This window comes from Ipomoea nil, unplaced genomic scaffold (genome assembly GCF_001879475.1).
Source record: "Ipomoea nil cultivar Tokyo-kokei standard unplaced genomic scaffold, Asagao_1.1 scaffold0276, whole genome shotgun sequence".
Classification (NCBI taxonomy): Eukaryota; Viridiplantae; Streptophyta; class Magnoliopsida; order Solanales; family Convolvulaceae; genus Ipomoea; species Ipomoea nil.
In genome coordinates this window covers 2,007,437-2,032,938 of record NW_017616704.1, presented here as the reverse complement: position 1 = coordinate 2,032,938, position 25,502 = coordinate 2,007,437, and the positions used below count along the sequence as shown (strand labels likewise).

The 25,502-nt window shown below is 35.4% G+C and overlaps 3 protein-coding genes across 7 annotated transcripts; 2 read left to right on the top strand and 1 right to left on the bottom strand.

The window, feature by feature from the left end:
* The first annotated feature begins 3,458 nt into the window (after window positions 1–3,458).
* Window positions 3,459–6,660, top strand: LOC109156409. The gene is made up of 2 exons (XM_019304264.1): window positions 3,459–4,225; window positions 6,070–6,660. Exons 1-2 carry the CDS (start codon window positions 3,620–3,622, stop codon window positions 6,430–6,432), a joined length of 969 nt encoding a protein of 322 aa, XP_019159809.1. The 5' UTR covers window positions 3,459–3,619; the 3' UTR covers window positions 6,433–6,660.
* Window positions 6,661–6,932: 272 nt separating this feature from the next.
* LOC109156417 lies at window positions 6,933–9,848 on the bottom strand. 2 transcript variants are annotated; one of them, XM_019304287.1, is made up of 8 exons: window positions 9,731–9,848; window positions 9,395–9,500; window positions 9,106–9,184; window positions 8,688–8,770; window positions 8,401–8,439; window positions 7,615–7,685; window positions 7,426–7,540; window positions 6,933–7,323 (listed from the first exon to the last, which is right to left on the bottom strand). In XM_019304287.1, the coding sequence occupies exons 1-8, from the start codon at window positions 9,778–9,780 to the stop codon at window positions 7,255–7,257; spliced, it is 612 nt and encodes a 203-aa protein (XP_019159832.1). In that variant the 5' UTR covers window positions 9,781–9,848; the 3' UTR covers window positions 6,933–7,254. The 2 variants fall into 2 exon arrangements, with proteins under 2 accessions (XP_019159832.1, XP_019159822.1); XM_019304277.1 differs by having other exon boundaries at window positions 9,395–9,525; window positions 9,735–9,846.
* Window positions 9,849–19,323: 9,475 nt separating this feature from the next.
* LOC109156386 (ent-kaur-16-ene synthase, chloroplastic) lies at window positions 19,324–25,133 on the top strand. Of its 4 annotated transcripts, none has more exons than XM_019304252.1 (18): window positions 19,324–19,419; window positions 19,607–19,736; window positions 19,840–19,862; window positions 19,970–20,127; window positions 20,251–20,328; window positions 20,540–20,592; window positions 20,683–20,968; window positions 21,040–21,220; window positions 21,777–21,994; window positions 22,078–22,198; window positions 22,385–22,482; window positions 22,581–22,801; window positions 22,916–23,028; window positions 23,129–23,227; window positions 23,468–23,683; window positions 24,001–24,142; window positions 24,383–24,628; window positions 24,707–25,133. In XM_019304252.1, the coding sequence occupies exons 4-18, from the start codon at window positions 20,022–20,024 to the stop codon at window positions 24,989–24,991; spliced, it is 2,463 nt and encodes an 820-aa protein (XP_019159797.1). In that variant the 5' UTR covers window positions 19,324–19,419; window positions 19,607–19,736; window positions 19,840–19,862; window positions 19,970–20,021; the 3' UTR covers window positions 24,992–25,133. The 4 variants fall into 4 exon arrangements, with proteins under 4 accessions (XP_019159797.1, XP_019159775.1, XP_019159790.1 ...); XM_019304230.1 differs by having other exon boundaries at window positions 19,579–19,736; XM_019304245.1 differs by lacking the exon at window positions 19,840–19,862 and having other exon boundaries at window positions 19,579–19,736.
* Window positions 25,134–25,502: the final 369 nt, after the last annotated feature.

The window sequence follows — 25,502 nt, the reverse complement described above, 5'->3', positions numbered from 1 at the left end:
AACTTTGTTATATTTATCAGTTTTGAAAATTCCGTCCAAATTGACGCGTGAAATGTTGTCGGATTTTATCTTTTTAGGGGCAAAATCGTCATCCCAAGAAAAGATATTCAATATCTATACAAAAGAAAAATCATATTGAGAGAAAAAAAAAAGGGTTTTCAATCGTCGACGTTATAAATCTCATAAATCTGTGTCTAGTTTTTGCCCGTCCTCCCTATTATTCTCATTGATAAAAAACACACATAGATATGATTTTACAATGGTTTTATTTAGGTATCAAAGATCTTTTCATTGGGATGATGATTTTACTCCTAAAAATATAAAATCTGACAACATTTCGCCATCATTTTGGTCGAAAGGACCAAAACTGATAAAAATAACAAAGTTAGGCACAAAAATTAAAATTTTTTAATGTTGTACACTAAAATGATAGAACATCAAAAGTCGTGAAACTAAAAGTGAAATTATCTTTTGAACTACATAATTGAAATTGAATTAAAAATTAAAATATTTAGATAATTCAATTATCAATTTATATATATATATATATATATATATATATATATATATATATATATATATATATATTGCAGACTTTCTCAACTACTGATACCCAAAAAGTTGATACCTCGTCACCAGGATGAGTTTTTTGCAGTTTTGGTCCCACGACTATAGTGTCACTAACAACTTTAAGTCACGACTTTTAAAATTTACAGAATTGGTCCACGACTATTACTTTCTTAGCAAAAATAGTCTTTCCGGCGAACTTTTCATGAATTTTTCACCGATTTTTTTTTTTTTTCATTTTTCACAAGGGTATAATAGTCTTTTCATGTATCTAAACTAATGACTATAATAATAATAATAATAATAATAATAATAATAATAATAATAATAATAATAATAATAATAATAATAATAATAATAATAATAATAATAATAATAATAATAATAATAATATAATTAATAATAATAATAATAATAATAATAATAATAATAATAATAATAAAAAACTTAAGCTCAGATTACACACACAGTACACTTTCACCCTCATTCTCACTTAAACTTGAACTTGTCTCCTTCAAGAAAGCAGTTAATCATTATTTTAAAATAGGTAAAGAGTAAATACTCAAAATGGTCCCTCGACTATAGCTAAATTCACAAATTGACCATTGACTTTCAATTTCAACCAATTAAGTCCTTAACTTTGTAATTTTGACACGATTTGGTCCTCCATCTATTTGACTGTTTGTTGACCGTGATCGACGATCTCCGGAAGAACCTTCAACTCTCGTCGGAGCACGTGGAGGCCTCCAGGATGACGTTCCACTAGTTCGGAAACGCGTCGTCTTCTTCACTCTGGTACGAACTCAACTACATTGAATCCAAAGGGAGGATGAAGAAAGGCGACCGGATTTGGTAGATTGCTTTCAGCAGTGGATTCAAATATAACAGTGCGGTCTGGAAATGCACTAGAACCTTAAAAAACCGACGATGGACCATGAAATTACATATATATCCTCAAAAATCACAATCAACAAACGGTCAAATAGACAGGACCAAATTGTGTTAAAATTACAAAGTTAAGGACTTAATTGGTTGAAATTTAAAGTCGATGACCAATTTGTGAATTTAGCTATAGTCGAGGGGCCATTTGGGTATTTACACATAGGTAAAAGATGAAGGCTCTGTTTGGCAAACCTAGCTGAAAAGCTATAAGCTAGGAGCTGAAAGTTGAAAAGGAGCTGAAAGCTGAAAAGCTATAAGCTCGGAGCTGAAAACTGAAGAGCTGTTAAGCTAGCTGTTATGATTGAAAGTGTTTGGTAAAATTAGCTTTTTGATAAGCTGATAAATGTAAAAAGACTAAAAAGGACATCTTCATAAAATTTATATTAGTTGGTTTACATATTAAAATTTAACATTTTGTCTTTAAAACATTTTGAAATAAAACTATTAGCATAATCATGATCTAGCATCTCATAATGAAGTAACAATATTGTTGCAAATCTCATAATAATAATAATAATAATAATAATAATAATAATAATAATAATAATAATAATAATAATAATAATAATAATATTTGCGGTGAAAGTTGCGGATAAAGGAGAAGAGAAAATGCTTTTAATTGGGAAGGGTAAATTATGTCATTTCTTTAAAATAATAAGGATAAAGATGGAAAAAAAAGTTAGGAAGCTAGGAGCTTATTTTGAAACGCTACCTAAGGTAGCGTTTCAAAATAAGCTCTTATTTTAAGCTAGGAGCTAATTTTGGGAACATTACCAAACAGAGTTTATAGCTTATTAGTAGCTTAAAATAAGCTATAAGCTCCTAAATAAGTTCTGCCAAACAGAGCCGAAGAATGAGGATAAAAGTGTACTGTGTGCCTAATCTGAACTTAACCTTATATATTTATTTTTATTATTATTATTATTATTATTATTATTATTATTATTATTATTATTATTATTATTATTATTTAGGTCATTAGTTTAGATAATGAAAAGATCATTATAGTCTTGTGCAAAAAGAGAAAAAAAATTCGATGAAAAATTGACGAAAAGTTCGCCGGAAGGACTATTTTTACTAAGAAAGTAATAGCCGCGGATCAGTTTTGCAAGTTTTAAAAGTCGTGGATCAAAGTTGTTAGTGACACTATAATCGTGGGACTAAAATTGTAAAAAACTCTCACCAGGATTCGATTTTGTAACCTTTTTCAAGAAGAGCTACAGAAGTACTTTTTTTTTTTTTTTTTTTTTTTTTTTTTTTTTGGTGAGAAAGGAGGAGCTAAAAGTTCCAGAAAATTAAGAGATCCTTCTAGTGGCCACAGAATGGCTATCACGAGCAAGGAGGTTGTTTAAGCCATCCGGCGGTTGTGCCCAAACCGTGGTCCCCCAAGTAGTGTTTTGGCCCAGGTTGGTCAAAAAATCTGCACATTGGTTCCCTTCTCGTAGGACATGGATGAGACGGCAAGCTTGGAAGCTCATCATCAGGTTCTTGCAATCAAGAATTAAGGTATCGGCTTCCGGACTAGACCCCGAGCAGTTTAGGATGGCTTGCACTAACGCTTCCGAATCAGATTCTGCCACGATCTTAGTGAAACCTCGGCTCTTGGCAAGGCATAGCCCCTCGCGTATTGCCCAGAGTTCCGCAATAAAGCTATTGGTCGAGCCTATTTTAGTAGAGAACCCCGTGATCCATCTACCACGCCAATCTCGAATGAGCCCACCAGCTCTAGCTAACCCCGTGGAATATTTCCTGGCTTCATCCGTGTTAAGTTTAAGCCAATCTTGCGAAGGAGGTGTCCAGTGAATCCATTTCACACAATATTTGCCAAAATGTATATTTACATCCCTAACCTTTTGAGTTTTGTGGGCATCAAATTTAATTTTGTAAGGTAAGAAGCATGTTATAGTACAGTCCAATACAATACTTACAATGAATCCTGGTCCAGAATACTTTCCCGTTCTTCTGCGATATTCATATGGTAACTTATTACAGTCTCATAGTACATCTCACTCAACAATCAAGATCCAATCTTGAAGGTTACCAAATTTTCTCGTGAAAAAAGACACCACAAACGAAAGATTTCCCATTTCCCCCAGAAATCTTGTTTGCAATGGCAAATGGTTGGAGAAGAAACCAACCCACCAAGATTCTCAGCCCCAAGAATCTTCTCCTCTTCCTCTCCACCTCCCTCTTGCTCCTCGTCTTCTTCTACCTCTCCTCTCAAACCCAAAACCCATATCCAAAAGCCCTCAAATCCCTAAGAAATCCAATCTTCCAGCGCTCTATAAAGCCGTTTGATTGCTATTCTTCACCTCAAGCCCACCCTGTAATCGCCAATGTAGTGGAAGGTCTCAAATACCCATTTCTCTTTTCCCTCTCAGACTTCGGGAATTTACCAGAGAAGCCCCACAAGAATATCAATAGGACTCTCAAGGGGAAGGCCTTTAGGAAGCCTGATATATCTGAGACTGTGCAGGGGTTGTTGGAGAACATGAGGAATGAAGGTAGTAATGGGATTTTTGTGGATGTTGGGGCTAATGTTGGAATGGCCACATTTGCTGCCGCTGTTATGGGGTTTAAAGTTGTGGCATTTGAGCCTGTTTTTGAGAATTTGCAGAAGATCTGTGAAGGGGTTTACTTCAATAGAGTTGGGGAGTTGGTGGAAATCTATGAAGCTGCCGCTTCTGATCAATTAGGGAATATTATACTTCACAAGGTATGCTCCAATGCTCAATGTTCTGTTATGAATGCTATAGAGTTAATACCCTATTTATTCCTATAGTGGTTTTCTCGATTTAATCTTAAACCTTTTTTGTGCTTAATTAAGTCCTCGACTTTGATGATGATTTTACCCAATTGAGTCCTCGACTGTTAGGATCAATGACTAAATCGAATCGAGAAAAACCACTATAGACTATAGTGAAGACTAATTTGGGTAATAGTGGTGAAACTAGTATAATCGAAGACTAATTTGGATAAAACTACTCTAGTCAAGGACTAAATTAGGTATTAACAATGCTGTAATTACCAAGCTATCTTAACGGAGGACTCAATTAGGAAAAACTATCAAAACCTAATTTAGCACAAAAAGTCGTTTAGGACTAAATCAAGAAAAACTCTATAGTCGAGAACTAAATTGGGTATTAACTCGAATGGTATAGTTTTATTGATCTAGGTATGTTGCTTGTGACATAACGTTGTTATTTCTAGTATAGCTTAGTTAAGGAACAAGAATCAGGTTGTAGATAGACTAGTACTGTTTTTATGTGATGTAAATTCAGCCATATGTCTGTGAACTTCAATAAGTTGGTAAACTATTAATGTAAAATCAGAGTAGGGAGTATCTTGGAACATGCTAGGAAAGTTGTGAACTGGAGGCTGCATTATGGAGACTAGACCGGTTAATTATGGAGAACTAATAATGGTTACAACTTTACTGTCAATGAAGGTCACCTTAATAACAGCTAAGCTAAGCTAAGCTTTCCTATATGGCTGCACATTCAAGAAAATGAATCCTTGTGGTAGCAGCGTCATGTCATTTGGTTGTCACTCTACTTATAAAGCATTCCTGTATTGTGTTTTGCTCGTTTAATTTTTATACAGTTATGTGAGGAACTTTTGTAAATCATGTTTTTGTTGGATTTAACACGTCTTACTAGTTTTCTTGAAGATCCCCGATTATTCTCGTGTAAAAATGGAGTTTGCAAGTAAATCATTAGTTTTCCTGCTGTTTTACAGATCCCTAGATACTTTTGTAATTTTAGGTCAAAATTTGTATTCTTGCCAAATTTTCCTAGCACAAGATGCTGTGTGGGATAAATTACACTCGATTTCTTACAGCTTTAGCCCTAAGGTCTGGATTCATTTTTTACTCTGACCTACTCCTTTACCTTAATTTATTGCGACATGATTTAGAACTGTTACGGAGGAGGGTAGGCCGTTGAAGCCACGATAAAGCTGATCCATGTAATTGAAGTCATGGGAAATATATCCTTAGGAAACATTGAAATTTTATGCTGGGGCCTGGAGGTGTTTGGTAAATAGCTGTTAGTTGATTGAGTTATTGGGTTTGACTAGTTGATAACGTTAGCTGATTGTAGAAAGATGTTTCGTAAATTAGTTGTTAGCTGATTGAGCAGCTTTTTTAATTTTAGCGTTTTGGAGCAATAAGCTGTTAAAAAAAGCTAATTAATCAAACATTTATATTGCCTGTTTAACCAAGTCAAACAGCTAGCCAAAATTGGTTGATAAACTAATTATGTTACCAAACAGGGCCGCTGTATAGATGTGTAATCATAAGAGCTGGAATGCAGAAACGACTTTATTTGCTATTCTTTGATTTAGAACTGTACTTGTGGCTTTTATGGTCCTTTTAGCACACTTGAGAGTGCATTTAATTTCATTTTATACATCTCTTCTTTTTGAGTGAAAGGGTGTGGGGGTAGGAGGAGCAGTGTTTTCCCGATATTTCAAAATATTTAATTTATTCAGTTCTCATTGTGCTTTTTAAAATCTCGTATTAACACTAATGGTCGTTACATTACTGATAATTTTTGTCAGTTGGTTGGGCGGCTTGATAATAGTGCAATCTCTGCCACTGGTGCAAAGTTGGCATTTAAGTCTAACGAAGAAATTGCAGTTGAAGTAAAGACGGTTCCTCTGGACGATGTGATTCTAGAGTCAGAGCGGGTACTAGTGCTCAAAATCGATGTTCAGGGATGGGAGTATCATGTTCTAAAGGGGGCCTCAAAATTGCTGTCGAGAAACAAAAGCGAGGCCCCTTACCTAATCTACGAGGAAGACGAGCGTTTGTTGCAAGCTAGCAATAGCAGCACAAAAGAGATTCGAGACTTTCTCCAAACCGTGGGATACCATAATTGCACCAAACACGGGACAGATGCCCACTGCACAAAAAGGGATTGATGAGCCACGAATTTCAGATGGAACCAAACATTCAACCAACATTGTTGACTTGCCTTCAAGATGTGATTACAATGATTTAGAGGAACTTGCAGGTGGTCTGTGTATATGGATTTTGACTCAGAGCTGAAAGAATATCTTTACAACTAACACTGGATACATTGCTTGAGTAACAACTTCTATATGACCCTAAATGGGGGCTCACATTTTAGAATTGCTTTGCAGCTTGATGACCTTTTTTTTTTTTTTTTTTTTTTTTTTTTTTTTTTTTTTTTGTGTCTCACATTAAATATCAAATACTAATGATTCTTTTGTTGAGTGCTTCATATGCATGATAATATCATGCCTCTTTCCTACCCTTTTTTCAATTAACATTGTATACATCTTTGTACATATTAGCTTTAAAGCAAATAACCATTTAAACTCAAACAACCCTCCAACAACTCCAGCTTCTTAGTTCTTCTCATGCCAAAAAGAAATATGTATCAGGAAGGAAGACCATATTTAACAGAGAAACAGAATACTGATTTGTTATACCTGTGTAATGAATCAATTTTCTAATGTCCTGGCAACACAAATAAATTGACAATTACCAGCACAAGATAGAATGACTCAAGTCACAGATTTTCACCTCATCACAACATTAATATTGGCTTTACAGTTTAAGGAAATGCTTTTGTTTCTGATAAACTACAATGAATACTGTGCTATATAACATAAGATAACGATTCTTCCAAGCACCCGATCTCCATAGCCTTGCTGCAATGCTAAGATGGGCATGCCAGTTTTGATTGTGTTCTTGGTAGTCATACTCATACTGTAGGCCTACTTGGGGCTGCTAGTTTTTGAAGACCCACATCTTTCAACCATAACATCATAGAGTTGTTTCCCATTCTATTGTCAATTATTAAAAAAAAAAAAAAAAAGCAATTAATTAGTGAAATTCCAAAACAGACCTACCGAATTGGATTCAATGCACTCAATCTTGACACTTACAAAAATTACAGGGAAAAAGTGCACTTGGCCTTCAGGCTTTGTCTGTGTCTCTTTGAAATAAACTAAAACTGGGAAATTTGGCCACCAAAGCTCCCAATTCACAAATGTCGAATATCTGTTAATGAAGATTAGGTTCATTAAGTCCAGCCACCAGAACTTAACTTAGAACAAAGCTCGGCTTTTACTTACTTCCAGCGGTTCTTTCCACCTACAAAAACGTTTTCACCTGACTCCTCTAGCTGTTCCCCTACTTTAACCTCCTGTAACCATATTTTACAGAAAGTCGTTGAAAAGTGTAATATCAACGATCTAGTTATTTAACTATAATAGGTTAGAAGTTGAGGATCTGACTGCAACTTGATAGGGGACAATATATATGATCTAAAATTGTGCTTAATGAAAATATAATACAGAGCAGTTAACTTCAAACTTTCATTTCTCAATATCAGTGGTCAACTGAAATAAGTAAACCAAAAGCTCCGAGGGAGCAACATGTTTTATAAGTAAAATGCCGATAACTAATGCCAGAAGAATGTCTGTGTGGTTTAAGCCAGCACTTTTAACGAAATTCAAAAATGGTGAAGTCAATGGAAAAATTACTAAGAACAAAACTAAATGATTATTTCTCCACATCAACTGAAAGTTTAAGTTGTTTAGCGAGGGTACATATTCGCTACTCTATATTAATCTTCAACATAGGTGAAAGCATGTTAAAGGCAAATTATACCATGGACCAGGGTCTACTTTGCATTGTGAACCCTGGTCCAAAATAACCTTCAGATTATGTGCCTGCAGTTGACATATTCTGTACCTGCAATTAACCGTTTATGTGCCTATAAATAAATTGAAGGCACATAACATGTTAACACATCAAAAGGTAACTACAGACACATAAACTATTAAATGGACCAAGGTCCACACTGCAAGATGGACCATGGTATAACAATTGCATGTTAAAGGACTAAGGAGACGTACCAGAGCCTCATCATCAAAGACAAATCTCACTCTTGTTGTCTGCAGATGGAAAAACCACACTCATCGATCTTTTGTATTCTCGAATTGACAGTATGATAAAGGAAGCATAGTGTGAACACGGTTGAGCTCCCAAGTAACTAAGTCATAAGGGAATTAAATGGAGATGTAGGATAGCAGTGAGAACCTATATTGTTTTAAAATAATACGAAAACATCTTCTATACTTGCCAAACCTTTAGCTATACAAGATCCAAACATTTTCTATATAGAATATGAGACTTGAGTTACCTGGAATAACAACAGTAATCCAAGAAGACCAATAGGAGCTGCTGCTAGTAAATTATCTGTATAAATTAAAGTACCAGCTGCACCTGCACATATGATAATTCCATGTTAGAAACAAAAATGATTCATGCTGGGGGCATGATTATTTAGAAAGGTGCTATCTTATTTTATTAGAATTACATAGTTTAGTTATTTCAAAAACGGAAAATATGAAACAAATATGATATTACACATGGACTTAAAAACGTGATGTTCATCAATGCAAAAGTGTAAAATGACAGAAGCTTCTCATAATAAATTCAAGCTTTTCTGAACAATATAAATATTCAAGAAGAATAAAAAATGAAACCACAAAAGTGTCAATCCTCTAGAAACTTTAGCTCTGCATACAAATGAACAACAAAAGGCATTCAATGCTAACCTAGAAGCACAACTGGGATACGATAATCTGGGTCAGGAACAATCGTCTCTTTCTTTACTTTCTTTACTTTCCTCCCGAGCTGCCAAAAACACAAACCTTTGGAATTACTACTAAAGATTATGCTATTTTATTTTTCAGAAAATCAACTTCTCTTGGACATGGTCATAAATCATAATAGACTAAACTTAAAAAACCAACACTAAATTGCTTACCAAATAATTCAATTAACCAACAGGAAGAGCAAAAATGAACAAAAAATAGTAAAAATCTAAAAGATGAGAATATGTACCACAGAAGAGACTGTGAGAGGACTTCTTCTGCCAGCATAACTGATACTTCTCTTCACAAGAACACCATTACATACACCTTTACCATAGAATGAGCTCTGCCATTTCCTTAAAACTCCACAAACAACTTTGTCTGCTTAAGATAAGATACTACATAAGTTCCCAGTCAAGAGAGACGGCTAAAAGTTGCAAGCTTTAAAGTATTTTACCATATATATACTCCAAAATTGACACAAAATTTCAGGAAAATGGGATAACAAAAGAAACCAATAAATTCTGTCTTGATTAATTATGTAATCTATGACGAAAATAATAGAAAACTATTGGAATGGAAATACTTACTTTGTAGAGGGAGAATGGTGGAGGCTGATAGAAGAGCACTCTCCATTTTGCAGAGTGAACGAGACTATGAGAGGTTGATCTCTCCCGGCCTGGAATGGTTTATCATCATTAAAATGGAATTGACAGTTTTCGCCTTCTAAATATTCTGTCCATATATATATAAAAATTATCTGGTTCTAAAACAATTTATTTTTTTCTACCAAAAAAAATAATTTTTAATTTAGGGTCTGTTTGAAAATTTGGAAAATATTTTTTTGAAAAATAATTTCTAAAAAAGATTATTGTTTAAATAATTTTATTTTCTAATGTTGGGTTGAAAGTTAATAAATTGTATTTTTTGGGTTCATTTTCCTGAAAATGAACATATTATTTGTTATAATAATAATGATGTTGATAATAATAATAAGTGGTGGCGGTGACAGTGGTGGTGGCGGTGGCAGTTGTGGTGGTGGAGTTAGTGGTGGTGGTGGTGGTGGTGGTGTGGTGGTAGTAGTGGTGGTGGTTGTGGTAGTAGTGGTGGTGGTGATGGCAATTGTGGTAGGTTAATCTCAAATAGATTTTTTGGTTTAAACATTGACATACCGTATATAATATGAATAAGGTTTGTAAAACCATAGATAGTCTTATAATTATTTTTTATACCAAAATGATTTATTTTAAAATCATAAACGGGATAATACTCATAGTAATCAAAATAGTTTTATTTTAAGGGTCTTTATAGGAAAGTAATTGGTTTAAAATATCGGGGTATTACATTTCCCCATTACGTCTTATTTATAAATGGCAAGAGACAAGAGAATTTCAAAAGTTGGAATGGATCACGAGACCGGCGGTGATCTCTAAACACGTGTCTAGCGACTTGTACAAACGGTGATCCATAGTTGCCCGATGAACTTGCACCACACTTATTTCTAACCCAGTGGAAGGGATTGCGGGAGTCCTTTTAGTCAACTTTTTCAGTTCGAACTCTTCCTCGTTGAACCGACGTCAAGGTACGGGCTGGGGGCTACTTGATAGGGAATATTCTCTAAGTATACCTCTTTCTACGTACCATATGTGTTGCTTGGTATTCGGTCAGGCCATTGACATGAACCATTCATAACCCCAGATCTAAAAGCGACAACCGAGCCAACTAAAGATTGCAATATCGACTCGTTGCCTAGGGATCGAGCCTGGCCTGTTCAGGTCGGAACAATCACCCTGAACAAGACCTAGATTTCTGGCCTTCCCTCAACCCCATCCCAATGGCAATTAGGAATCTTGGCACACGTGACATCGTGGCGCTGTTCTCGAGCCCTTCAGCTACATGTGCAACACGTGGTAAGCATGTCGGATGCCCGCCATGTGCTCCCTTTTCTACCACTATAAATACCACATTAAACGCGTTGAAGAGGGACTTTAGCATTGTTACTTACTACATTATAGCTTGGGAGCCTCTGACTCTACGTTCCCAATTGAGCTCAACACTTAAACCAACAAAAAAACTAAAGGAGAACTTGAATACGGTATTTTGAAATTGACAGACACTTCAGGTTGCATGTGCAGTTGTCCTCGCACTTGCACTCATTCTTAGCTGCGACCTCCCCCATCACAAATCCCTCCAAGTCACTGCAAAACACAAACAATTCATTAACCATTGAAATCTTTAACCCCCACAAAAAAAAAAAAAAAAAAAAAAAAAAGTCTTTAAAACTCCAAAGAGATACTTACGTTTTCATGGGCGTAACACCAAGAACTAGGGTCTCAATGATAGCGTCGACCTCAAAATAGCTCATGTTTGGGTACTTCTTGCACCTATAAGAGTGAAGATGATTAACACATTAGTTTTCTTCACAAATTAAAATTAAGATTTCTTACTGGGCGGTGGAAGAAAGGTATGAGAGAGTCACCATCACTATAATTTCACCGTGAACGGGAAGAATAGGGAGGCAGTGCAAAATGAAGAATTATATTATGATCTTTTTAGTCACTAATTAATTGTATTTATAGGTGAAAAATGTAAGAATTATAAATTTGTATGATTTTTCAAAAAGAAAGTGTAATCATTTATTTAAGGTCTTTAAATACTAATCCTAAATGACATTTTTGTCCAATGATCTTGATATTACTAAATTGTTCTTGAGTTTGGGCAGGAAAATTTCACAATCACATCTGTTTATATATATACACACACACACACATATTAACAATTTTTTTCATTTCTTTTGTATAGTGAAAAATTCACAGTTTACCACATATTTTAAGCGGATTTTATACATAAAATTTAAATCCAACCCGACTAATCATTGTTTAATTTTTTAAGACCCATGTTATCCACCACCCACTATCATCTAAAAAAATTTGATCCATGCAGTCGAGACGAATTTGAATAAATATTTTTGAGGTAGATTAAAATTATCATTCCTACTGTCCTTTTAATAAAATTGCAAGAATTTTATTAAAATATATTTATGGTATTCTTTTTTTAAAGGGAACAAATAAAGAGGTGCATTGGGACATTGCGTCACGGATTTATTGGATAATTTAAAAATAAAAATAATATAGTTGACTATAATATATAACTTTTTTGTAAAGTTTCTCAAAACAAAAAACTTTTTTGTAAAGGGGACAAATAAAGAGGTGCATTGGTACCAAGACTATGTGGTCTAATAATATCTGGGTTGGACTTCCATTTGGAAGGTTGTGAGTTCAAGTCTTAGGTTGAGAAAGTATATGAATAGATACTACATATTATTAGTTCTTTGTGTTTCAGTAAATACTACATATTGTAATAGAGTCAGTAGCATTGTACCACTCTCTAGCGATATAAGTGCTGTAAATAGCAATTATGATGTAAATATGACAACTAAAAACATAATGTTTGACTAATTTTAATAAATGTGGGCAAATAGTAATTTTCTATTTACACCGCCTATAGAGCTAGCACACCTATCAAAGGATGGTGTAAATAGCAATTATGGTGGTGCAAATAAAATTACCCATATATATATATATATATATATATATATATATATATATATATATATATATATATATAATTGCACTCTGGTGCGAATGGAGCGCCCAGGTGCGATTATGTGAATGCCTGATATCCGTCCACGTGTCCAGATCTAATGAATGAGAAATACTAATTTAAAAAAAATGCGGTGGTATTTTTGTAAATAATTGAACATCGAAGTGCAAGTAAAATGTATTACAAGTGCATGTAAAATGTATTATAGGTGCAAGTAAAATTTACGTTGAGCATCTATAATAAGCGCACATATAGTTAAAAGTAGTTGCACCTAGGTGCATGAATATTTCGGGGGGTTTTCACGGGTACTACTACCCGCTGAACTTCTCGCAAGAACAAAAACGATGTCAAACAGAACGAACTCAGATCAATGAATGTTAACAAGACAAATTACATGCACTTGCAGGCGAAAAGTAGGTGCACTTGTAGGTGAAAGTAGGTGCACCCAATGAATGCTGACACGTGGCGCGCGCTGATTAGTTCGCATTTCTCTCCTAGACACCTATTCACACCTCAACGTGACCACACACACACACACACACACACACACACACACACACATATATATATATATATATATATATATATATATATATATATATATATATATATATATATATATATATATATATATATATATATATATATATAGGCTTTGGATCTGGTGCACCCCCTCTAATAGATGAGACCATGAGGCCCACTAATAACCATTGATTAAATTCCCATCTATGGTTGAGATTAAAACTAATAAAGTCAGCTATTATCAATGTTAAGGTTATATTAGTAATTGTAAGCCTAATTTATTTAAGGACATAATTTTAATGGAATATGAACCATTTTTTGATGCTTTTGAGGATGGAAATTAAAAGATTCTAATATTAAAATAATTAAGGGACTGAATTAGCGTTAACAATGGTAGATGTGTGAAGGCTTCGCGGTTGATGGCAAGAGCAACAGTTGAGGACTTTCAGCAAATGGATATTAGCATTACGGGTAAGTGCGTATACACCTCTAAGTCTGTGCATTTCCATGTTTTTTTCGAAATGGTTAAGAACTGAACCAGGTTGGGTGGTGGGCGATAGCTGACTATAAAAAAACGCGAGCGTAAAGGGACACATGCCTGTGCGTACGCCGTCCTACCTAATAGGCAAGGCATGAGGTGTCTATGTTTTTGTCTTTTCTTTGGGTTGTTCCGGTAAGTGCATATACACTTTTACGCTTAGGCCGTTGGATAGACCGGTATCGAACACCCCCACACTCGTTAAGTTTTCAGCGTAATACCTAATAGACAAAATAAACTGTGGACATGGCTTTGGTTTTTTTTTTTTTTTTTTTTTTTTTTTTGGTTGTAACAGTTAGTGCATAAACACCTTTATGTCTGTGCATCTTCCTGGTTATTTCGAATCGTTATAAACTGAGCTACTTCGGCAGCGTAAAGGGACACCTGCCTGTGCGTACGCCGTCCTACCTAATAGGGAAGGTAGGAGGTGTCCGTGTTTTTGTCTTTTCTATGGGTTGTTCCGGTAAGTGCATATATACTTGTACGTCTGTGCAAAAGTCAATGTTTTTGTAAAACGTTTGAAAATTTAACGAGGGTGGGGGGTGTTCGATACCCGTCTATCAAACGGCCTAAGCGTAAAGATACATTGGGCAGTCCGTACGGCTTACTACCTAATAGACAAAATAAACTGTGTCCGTGGCTTTGTTTTTTTTTTTTTTTTTTTGGGGGGGTTGTAACAGTCAGTGCATAACTACCTTTGTGTCTGTGCATTTTCCTGTATATTTCAGATGATTATAAACTGAGCGACCTTGGGGGGTGTCCGATAGTCGAAATAATGAACATGTTTGTGCATAATGCATTCATATCTATGATGGTGGTTTTGATTTTATTACGCAGGTTTTTGTATTATCTTACTTTTGAGTGGCAGGTGCAACAACGATGGGTGGCGATGTCGACGAAGACCATTGTTATATGAATATATCCCTGAGTGGGACCATTGTTATATATGCACAGACCGTAACAAGTAACCCAACTAGCGTGATACAGATAAAAAAAGGCTAAAAAAAGTAAAAATAAAGCAACGAAAAACCCCAACGGCATGTTTCAGCTAATAAACACAATCGTATAACCATACTAAATATGCACATTTTGTAATGCAGTCGCACAGCCACTTCTACGCACATGCACATTAATATGCACAAACATAAGAGTAAATGCAAACCAAAGTAACCATTTATCTAACAAATGCATTCAGATTGGAGCTGATACGCACATACCCATTAATATGCACTAACATAACATTGTCTATGCACTTGCTAAAAAATGCAATAAAAATATAGTAACAGGCAACGCGCACAGACACTACCATCTAAACGCATAAACGATGTATTAATCTACAGCATATTTCATCTAATAACACCATGCAACTGATATATACTGCAAGGTACCATAATATGAAAATGCACATGCTATTTAATATGCTACGCACATGCACATTAGTATCCACAAACACTTCATAGGCTTAACGAGATGCCTGATGGAAGCTCTAATGTTCAATTGCGGGAACATATTAACATCAACCTCGTCAGCTTGACTATTCGGCGCATGGTCAGCGGGGGCTTGGGCCGCTTCGATATCTTCGTGTGGTGCCAAAGACGACGCGGGTTGGTGTTCTTCGACAGGGGGATCAGGATGTAAAGGTACAACCAGATCGGCTACACCAACAGGGAGGGGGACACCGTGACCTGCATAAATTGAAAAACAACACCGTTTAACCAACCATAAATAAACAATATAAGTGCAATATAAATATAGATAAATCTGCATTTAACATCCCAATCACACACCATTATACATATCCAAATTAAAACAAATACAAATCTGAAGATGCACTGTGCATATACTATACCCTATAAAAGCACAAACCACGTACACACCTAGAAAGCATAATAATGCAACTACCATAACAAACTTAATAAAACAAAAAGAACACTATAACTGGACTGGACATGCGCATATAATATATCTGGTGCACATAATATATATTTCTAAAAATGCACAAACCTTAAAACGAACGACCAATGAACCCAATGGTATGATAAATGAAAAAGATGTTTAAAACACACTGCAAAACCCTAAATAAACTTTATAAATGCAAAATAAAGATAGATAACATTGCAAACAAAGCATTGTACCTATCCAAATTAAATCAGATCAAAATGTGAGAATGCAACATGCATATACTATATCCTAGAAAAGCACAAACGGCATACACATCAACCAAAAGCATATAGAGACATACTAATTAACGATAAAAAATGCACATACCACCACGTCTAAAATGCATAAAAATGTGCATGGAATGGATGTTAACATGGATACAATGAAAATAATTAAGGCTAACTAGAAATGCACTCGCATAGTCACTACTAAGCACATACCCATTGTGCCACATCCCCTTACTATTCTTTCTTTGAAAAATAAGGGGTATGACACACTGCATTAAACTACAAACAAAGCACTGAAGAATTAATATGCACAAAAATTAAAATTACAAAACCACGATACTAAATCTACACAATCATGTTTGAACATGTATTCCGCAACTACATGATCCTCTATATGCACATACTAATCATAACGCATATACTATATACATACAATGCATGATGTTAATAGCATATATCTGCCCTATGAAAAGAATCAAAAGAAGTTAACAGATTTAAAATGATAAAAGCCATATTAAGTATAGATATAAACACCTGCGAGCTTCCAAATTCCTAGCAATTTTACGTGCTTTTCCACCATCAGCAACATATGGAATTACAACGCTATGTTTCATTTTTCATGTTAAACCATTCACTCAAATCACATCCATATTATAAACTAACTACATCTAGAATTTATAAAAATTAACAGAGAGCACCATTAACAGACATTGCAGCTGGATAAAAAAAATGAATGGCCGGCGGATAACACTTTTATGCCGGAAAATCAACACCATCACACACATGCAACCCCAAAACCTAACCCGTACCTACCCAGTCCCCGCCTCCCAGAGTCCCCAAAAAAAAAGAAAAAAAAAAAAAACGTAACTACCCAGTCCCCTCTCCCAGTCCCCGCCTCCCAGAGACCCGAAAAAAGAAAGAAAAAAAAAGGATTCCATGGACGCTGGATAACATGATTCCGTCGGAAATTCACCATCATCAAACACATGCAACACACCCCTAACATCCCCATTAGAATAGCTTGACTACAGAACCACAAAACCCCCAAAAATCCCCCATTGTTAGACTAACATATGATTACTCAAAAAAAAAAAAAAAAAAACCTAAATAATAACACAAACCCTAAATTGTAACTTGTATGTTCCCCCTCCCAGCCCGACTCCCCAGTTCCCCCTCCCATCCGGCCTCCCAGAACCGGCGGTCTGAACACCAAACTACCACAGAAAGCACACACAAAACCCACCGAAACGGAGGCACACACAAAACCCTCCGAAACGGAAAAAAACAGTAGCAAAAAAAGGGGGATTGAGATTACCTTCAATAGGGACGCCGTTTGACCTCCGTTGCCTCTTCGATCGGCGGACAGTAGACCCAACCATGTTGAACGCCGTGGTTGTGATGGAGAGGGAGACAGTGATGGATAGCGAGAGTTATGATGGAGATGGAGAAGGTGATGGAGAGCGAGAGTTCTGATGGAGAGGGAGAGTTGTGATGGAGAGACGCAGAAGATGAAGTGGGTAAGGAAAGAAGGTAAGAAAAGGTGGGAAGGGTCAGAAGATACGCATATTACCGAGGCAAAATTAAATACACCTTATAATTACAGTAATTGCGAAATTACACAATACTCCCTAATGTCCTCTTAAGTCTTGATGCACGTGGCAAAAAGGCCCAAATCATCTAAACCAATTAAGGGTCAGAAAAGGTGCTCACGAGCTCACCTGCCAAGGGGGTGTGCACCGGATCCAAAATCTATATATATATATATATATATATATATATATATATATATATATAATCAAACAGAAATATAAAATGATGTAGTCAGCTATAAGTGAAGTTATACAACTCTTGTATACTCCTTCACTTTTATTTTTTATGTGAAAAATTATGACAAGTAATTTTATTTTGGTCTTAGATTTATAAGTGATAATTCACTTTTAATTTTTCTTTTTCAAGACATCTCCTTTAGTTTTAGTATTATTATGACAGAACTATTTTCAAGGACAGAGCCAAATCACCCCTGCCCCCCTTCACCCCATCCCCACCTCATATATAACCTTTGTGTGTATATATGTATATATAGTACAAGTTTTAGTATTAGTATAAAAAACAGATAAATGTTAATAAGAAGTGAGTTAGATTAGTTGGCAAAACATGTGTTTGGTTATAATGAAGGTGGGTTCAAATTTGGCTTCAACACAATCACGTTTTTAATAGTTTTTTTTTTTAATATTTAATACACACACATAACATTCTTTTATATTAATAATGAGATGTGTAATTTATAATGTGTTTTTTATTCAAATTATTTTATCAAATTAATTATGTTTCATATTTTGTTATGAATATTTTTATAAAGTTCTGATGAGTTTTATTTTTTGCTCATATCCAACAATATTTATACCTATATTTTTTAGATATTTAATTATGTTTCATATTTTGTTATGAATATTTTTATAAAGTTTCGATGAGTTTTATTTTTTGCTCATATCCAACAATATTTATACTTATATTTCTTAGATATTTTTTTTTCAAATTATCTCTTTTGTTTTAACGTTTCACCTTCACTGGAAAAAATTTCTAGATCGGTCCCTGCTTCTTAGGCCCCCCTCAACGGAATTCCTGGCTCCGTACGTGACTATTTTTAGTTATTTGTCAACAAAATTGTTGAAATATCGTTAAATATAAAGACATTGTAAAAATTTTTTAATATAATGTTGGTTGATCCGCTATATTTTTATTTTATTTAAAAAAAATAATTGAAGGCCTAAATGCCATTGTATTTTATAGAATTTAAACAATTTTGTTAAGCTTCAAAAAAAAAAAAAAACAATTTTGTTAGAGAATAAAAAATGATCATGCTACAATAATATTAGGATGAATTGGAAATTTTTGAAAAGAAGTAATAAAAATGAATTGTGCCTATAAATCTAAAAAAAAATGGAGCAACCTCTCAAAGTGAGGAGAACTCCTTGTCTATAGTAAGTAAATGTTTATTCTCTGTGATTCACTGAATTATCATGATTTATATTTTTTCGTGTATCTATCTAGGTGAGATCGGAGATTTAAGTTTTTGGAAAGAATAAAAAAAATAGAATTAACTCGAAAAACAATGACAAGTTTTTTTTCATTTGTGAGTTTCAAGAAAAATGACTAAATTTCTGAGTGAGAGTAAAAATTGATACTCCGTAGTAGAATTTGGAAGTTGAAGAGTATTTTCCCTTTGAATATTTTGCACAACTAACGAACATTATTCAGTCTGTTGTCTTTGCGTTGATTCTCCCCGTACAACGGTACAAACACAGTCTCTCTCTCTCCCTCTCTCCCTCTCTCTCTCTCTCTCTCTCTCTCTCTCTCTCTCTCTTTGTTGGTTTTATATGCAGTCCAGACTCCAGACATTTGATTGATTCTTCAGTTCTCACTTCCTACTTCCTTCTCACCCAGGTAAAATACTTGTGATCAAACTTAATTTCTGCAAATGATTTGATTCATGCTATTGTGTTTGCTAGTTCATGTTTTGCTTTCCTGCTTCCCTTTTGGGGGTGATCATGATAGAAACTTTTCTTATCGTTTCGCTCATCCGAGTTTCAATTGATAATGCAGCTTTACTTTTGATACGAATATTGCGCAGATTTTGCAAAGCTGAAATCTTGAGTGCAAGTAAGCATACTCCTCTGCAACCCACCTCGCTTGTCGCCGTCGTCGCCCACAGTAGCGCCGCCGTTGCCCCTTCTCCTCTCCTGAAGCTATTGCTAGGGCAAGTGCGTATAGTTATCTGTTTACATGATTTGTGAGCCTCAAGTGTTTATCCTTTTTTTCATTTATAGCTTGTATGGTAGATTAATAGTTGGTTATGAATTACAGATAAGAAATGGAAAGGCCAGAAGGTACCTGAGCAGTATGCGTAGTAGAAAAAGCCAATAACTTCAATTTTTAAAATTAAATCATTAGGCATGCATTCGAAAAACTAACTTGTATACAATACTTGTTATAGAGAAAGGGAGTAGCATATAAGTACTGCTACTTAATAGTCATATGCTCCGACAATGTCTCGGTCACTTGTGATTGCAAGCACTACACCCTTTCCACACAATGTTGTAACTCATTCCAGACAATATTTGATTTGGAGCACTTCTTGCTTTTCGTTTTCAGGTTAGTTTCTACTTTATTTTCCCCCTTACAAAGTTAAAATTTGGCTCTCTCATGCTTCATACCAAATACAACTGGTGGATAGATACTCAATGTTTTGTTTGTCTATGCTTTTTTATGTAAAAGGAAAAAGCCTGCCTTCATTCAGAATGAGCAACAAATTAAATGCTCCTCACCACGTCTGTCAAACTATCTCTTCTTATGGTTAGTTATTCCATTTTCCATGTACATTCAACTGTTCAAGTATTCTATTCTTTCTCGGTAATTACTTCTAGGAGAAGTAATTATATACTCCGTATTATGTATACTTGCCTTATATTCTGAAATCTGAATAATGATTAATGTTGAAAACTGTATGCAAAAAACCTACTTTGCTTGAATGAATCATTGTTGAGAGCTTTTATTGTTTAAGCAGCTAGTTTGGGCACTTTTGATGGAAGAGACAGATCAACTAATTTGACTTTATCGGTAAGATTTTCTGTAATGTGCTCTCTCCTCTTACTTTCACTCATCTGATTTCCAAAAATTAGCCTCTTAGTAATATAAAACTATATGCAGTGTTTTCAAGTAGCTGAAGAAAAGATTAGGAAATTGTTTGACATTGTTGAACTTTCTGTTTCTCCATACGACACTGCATGGGTAGCTATGGTCCCTTCTCCACATTCCCCTGGAATGCCCTGTTTCCCTGAGTGTGTGGATTGGGTGCTAAATAATCAGAATCAAGATGGATCGTGGGGTCTTCATCACACTCATCCCATGTTTCTTAAAGAAGCTCTCTTATCAACTCTGGCATGTGTTCTTGCGCTGAAAAGATGGGATGTTGGTGAAGAACAAATCAATAAAGGTAATAACTTGCATTCTGCTTGGTGAGCTCTATTTCTTTCTGTTAATTGTGTGATGCATCACATCTTGCAGGTTTACTTTTCATTGAGTTAAATTTTACATCTGCTGCTGATAATGGCCAACTTTGCCCCACTGGATTTGATATCATATTTCCCGGAATGCTCAACTATCTTAATGATTCATCTTTGAAGCTCAACTTAGAACCAAGAACTCTAAATGAACTACATCATAAGAGGGATGTGGAACTCAGCAGGTATATTAATTAATAATCAACAAAGCCTATTTCCAAGGACACAGTTTTCAGTTGAATAAGGTCTTATCTGATTATGTGCACTGTGCACATGATCTAGTTTTGTAGTTAGGTGGACCAATCCAAGTTAAACTAATTATTGCATAATAAAGAAGCTAAAGCATGCAAACAAATCTTACACATGTCACGCATATGTAGATTCTCTTAAAAAGTCATATGTGCTTTGAAGAAACAAAAGTGGTAGTTTATCAACAAGCAGCATGAATAGATTAAGCAATCAACCGGCACTGTGCACATGATCTAGTTTTGTAGTTAGGTGGACCAATCCAAGTTAAACTAATTATTGCATAATAAAGAAGCTAAAGCATGCAAACAATCTTACACATGTCACACATATGTAGATTCTCTTAAAAAGTCATATGTGCTTTGAAGAAACAAAAGTGGTAGTTTATCAACAAGCAGCATGAATAGATTAAGCAATCAACCGGCATGATTCCAAAGAGGCCTCTAGGATAATAAACACCAACACTTTTCATTCATAATTTCTTTCTTGATTTAGGTGCATGGGAAGCACCTCAAAGGAGCTTGAGGCTTACCTTGCTTATGTATCGGAAGGATTAGGACCTCCGCAAGACTGGGAAATGGCTATGAAGTATCAAAGGAAGAATGGCTCCTTGTTCAATTCACCTTCTACTACAGCTGCTGCTTTTATTCATCACCATGATCCTGGTTGTCTTAGTTACCTACATTCTGTATTGAAGATGTTTGGGAACAAAGGTACATCTACCATCTTTGGCATGTCTGTATTTCCATTCTTACATTGCAGCACATTAGTATAATTTTCTGCCTTGATCTTTCAGTTCCAACAGTCTACCCTCTTGATGTGTATGCACGACTTTGTGTCGTTGATAATGTTGAGAAATTGGGGATTAGTCGCCATTTCAATAAGGGAATAAGAAATGTTTTGGATGAAACATACAGGTAGCTTTCTCAAACCTCAATCATTAATTACTACAATCTTGCTATATGGAACATATTTTATGTTAGACCAGCTTCTAGATTCTATGTTGAGCTTTTTCTTGGCCATTACTTTCTTTAAGCTCTTATTGTTACAAACTATGACATTAGTTCCCCCCACTTCCCCCTATTCAAAAAAAAAAAAAAAAGACGGTGGTTGCAGGGGGATGAAGAGATCTTTATGGATGCCTCAACTTGTGCTATGGCATTCAGAATATTGCGAACAAATGGCTACAGCATCCCTTCAGGTACTCATCCATTTGTGACAATAGCAGGTTTCTCTTTTTTTCTCGTAGAATATATCTAGATGGTATGAAAAGTTTGATAGATTAGTTCTGTAGTGTAGGTCCTGTATCTCATTTTCTGGATGAGAGTATCAACAGTATTGCTTGTGGACGTCCAAAGGATGCATATGCTATACTGGATCTCTATCAAGCACTAGAAATAATATGTAATTCAGATGAATATGTTTCTGAGAAACATAACAGGTGGTATGAGAATTTGAGACAGGAACTTTCCAGTGATTCACTTTTTTCAGATATCCATACTAGACAGATCCATAAACAGGTATTTTCTGTAATTCCTGAGTCCCAAAGCATCTTCAAGAGTTAATTATCGTGTCGTCCCTTTAAGTTGATTTGAGTTAAAAAAGGGGGTAATGAGCTACTTTGTCATTTCTAGGTGGAGGATGCCCTTAATTTTCCTTTCTATGCAAATTTAGACCGAATTGCCAACCGGAGATATATAGAGCATTACAATGTGGAGAATACAAGATTTTCCAAAACTTCATATTGGTAGATCTCTTTACTTCCATACAAAGTATGTATTGTTTCTTGAATATGGTTGGTAGATCACTGACTAAATTGCCTCTATTTCCTTTCACGTTGCCCACAGTTCATCAAACTTTAGCAATAAAGATTTCCTAACTCTTGCCGCAGAGGATTTCAACCTTTGTCAATCTATACATCGTGAGGAACTAAAACAGATTGAAAGGTGAGTATATGAGGTGCTTCTTGGACCTATTCTTTTGTAGGCAATTCATTAGAGTGAGATCAATTGAAAGTATGTCCAAGCAATTTTAAAGAACTTAAGCATTGTCAAATTTAGGCCTTCCTACTCCTATCTTTTTCTCTACCAATTTATTTTTGCTTCGTGTTATAATTCATTCCTTCCCCTCGATCATGCTGTAACTCTTTAGAATGTGTAAGGATGGTGTTTTTACTATGACAACAGGTGGGTAGTAAAAAACAGATTGGATACGCTGAAGTTTGCTAGACAAAAGTCTGCGTACTGTTACTTTTCAGCTGCAGCAACGCTTTTTCCTCCAGAACTATCTGATGCCCGTATTTCATGGGCCCAAAACGGTGTATTGACTACTGTGGTAGATGACTTCTTTGATGTTGGGGGTTCTATGGAGGAATTAAAGAACCTCATTCAGTTGGTTGAAAAGTAAGTATTCCCTTTTAGCTGATCTTTGGTTTGTCATTCAATCTTTCTGTGGCTTTGATAAAATTCTGGGTGAGGGGGGAAACTTGACCTGTAACCACTACCCGAGGGTGTGCTTGAGGGAAACCACGCCTTATGACCCTAGCCGGCAAAAAGGACCACAAGGAGGTAAACCAACCTAGGTTGTCCATAGCTAACTAGCTCAAACCAAGAAGGCCAATAAGCTGCTCCTGTTGGGAGTCAACCTTGTAACCTTGTGGTTATCAAGGCCAATAGGCTTTGATAAAAATTCTAATTCTATGAAATATTGTGTCATGCAGGTGGAATGTAAATGTGAGCACCGACTGCTGTTCAGAAGAAGTCCAGATCATATTTTCTGCACTTCACAGCACAATTTCTGAGATTGGAGAGAAAGCATTTAGATGGCAAGAACGGGATGTGATGAGCCACATAATTGAGATAGTGAGATACAATTAATCCATATTACTTACCAAAATTTGTGTTTATTTTTGCATTCATGTTACTGCTAACTTATCTGCAACATTATTCTAAAAAATAATTTATTTGTTTTTATCTCTTGGATATATATACCACATGAAGGTGATTTCGAGCTGCATAAACTATCTATCAACTATTCAAGTTCCTCCTTTGAGGCTATGACATCTTTGGTAAACCAAAAAGATAAATTATTGTGATTTGCAGTGGCTGAATTTGCTGAACTCCATGTTAAGAGAAGCTGAATGGACAAAAGACATGACAGTGCCAACATTGGATGACTACATGGAAAACGGTTATGTCTCGTTTGCCTTGGGACCTATCGTCCTACCAGCCCTTTATTTGGTCGGGCCAAAGCTCTCAGAGGAGATCGTCCAGCACCCTGAATACCACCATTTATTCAAGTTAATGAGCAGTTGCGGCCGTCTTCTAAACGACTTCCGTGGTTTTGAGGTAGATACATCCATGCAACACCATGTACTCCTACAATTTCATGTTTCGAGTAAGTTGTCAATGTGGTTTAATTTGCAGAGGGAGTCGAAGGAAGGTAAACTGAACGCACTTTCATTGCGGGTTGGTCATGGGAATGGCAGTGTGAGTGAAGAAGCAGCCATTGGAGAAATGATCCATTTGATTGATGCCAAAAGGAGAGAGCTGCTGAGACTGGTGCTCCAGGATAGTGTGGTTCCAAGAGATTGCAAAGATGTGTTCTGGAAAATGTGCAAAGTGGTGCACCAATTCTATGTCAAAGATGATGGCTTCACTTCACAAGGGTTGATTGGAACTGTGAAGGCAATTCTCCATGATCCCATCTGATATAAATGAACTGTGGGTGGGATACAAGTGTGCTTAGCTTGTTCTGTTAAATAACTGTCACCTCCCCGTTTTCTGCTGGTACAATCGGTATGTTTGGTTCAAAAATGAGAATCAAATAGTTGGTAATTGGAATGAGTTTTGGTACCAGGGTGAAATTGAAATGATTACCAATATTGATTTTTTTTTTTTTTTTTTTTTTTTTTTTTTACCTATAATTGGAATAAAGGTTTTAAAATATAAAAATAAAAAATCAAGGCAATTGAGAGTGACAATGAAGTGAGAAGGAGAGATTAGTGGGGAGGCGATGAAATAAGGTGGTGAAGAAATGAGGAGGAATGAGGCTGAATTAATTGAATGATACTTTTTAAATTAGGAATGAGTTTTTGTAATTAGGTAATCAAATCCACTTGTGTTTTAAAACATTGTTTACCAAACAATATGTATGATTTTCATTCACATTCCTTCTTGTTTGGAGTGGAGAGTTTTACGAATTGAAGGAGCTGCTTTTGTA

Bases quoted from the DNA above. Each gene is read 5' to 3' on its own strand.
- LOC109156386 (XM_019304252.1), top strand. From the start codon at position 20,022: ATGTCTCGGTCACTTGTGATTGCAAGCACTACACCCTTTCCACACAAT. The intron at 21,995-22,077 runs GTACATCTACCA...TTGATCTTTCAG, and splicing joins GAAGATGTTTGGGAACAAAG to TTCCAACAGTCTACCCTCTT. The intron at 22,802-22,915 runs GTATTTTCTGTA...TGTCATTTCTAG, and splicing joins CTAGACAGATCCATAAACAG to GTGGAGGATGCCCTTAATTT.
- LOC109156417 (XM_019304277.1), bottom strand. From the start codon at position 9,780: ATGGAGAGTGCTCTTCTATCAGCCTCCACCATTCTCCCTCTACAAA. The intron at 9,526-9,734 runs GTAAGTATTTCC...TATCTTAAGCAG, and splicing joins CACCATTCTCCCTCTACAAA to ACAAAGTTGTTTGTGGAGTT. The intron at 9,185-9,394 runs GTACATATTCTC...TGTTTTTGGCAG, and splicing joins CTCTCACAGTCTCTTCTGTG to CTCGGGAGGAAAGTAAAGAA.
- LOC109156409 (XM_019304264.1), top strand. From the start codon at position 3,620: ATGGCAAATGGTTGGAGAAGAAACCAACCCACCAAGATTCTCAGCCCC. The intron at 4,226-6,069 runs GTATGCTCCAAT...AATTTTTGTCAG, and splicing joins GGAATATTATACTTCACAAG to TTGGTTGGGCGGCTTGATAA.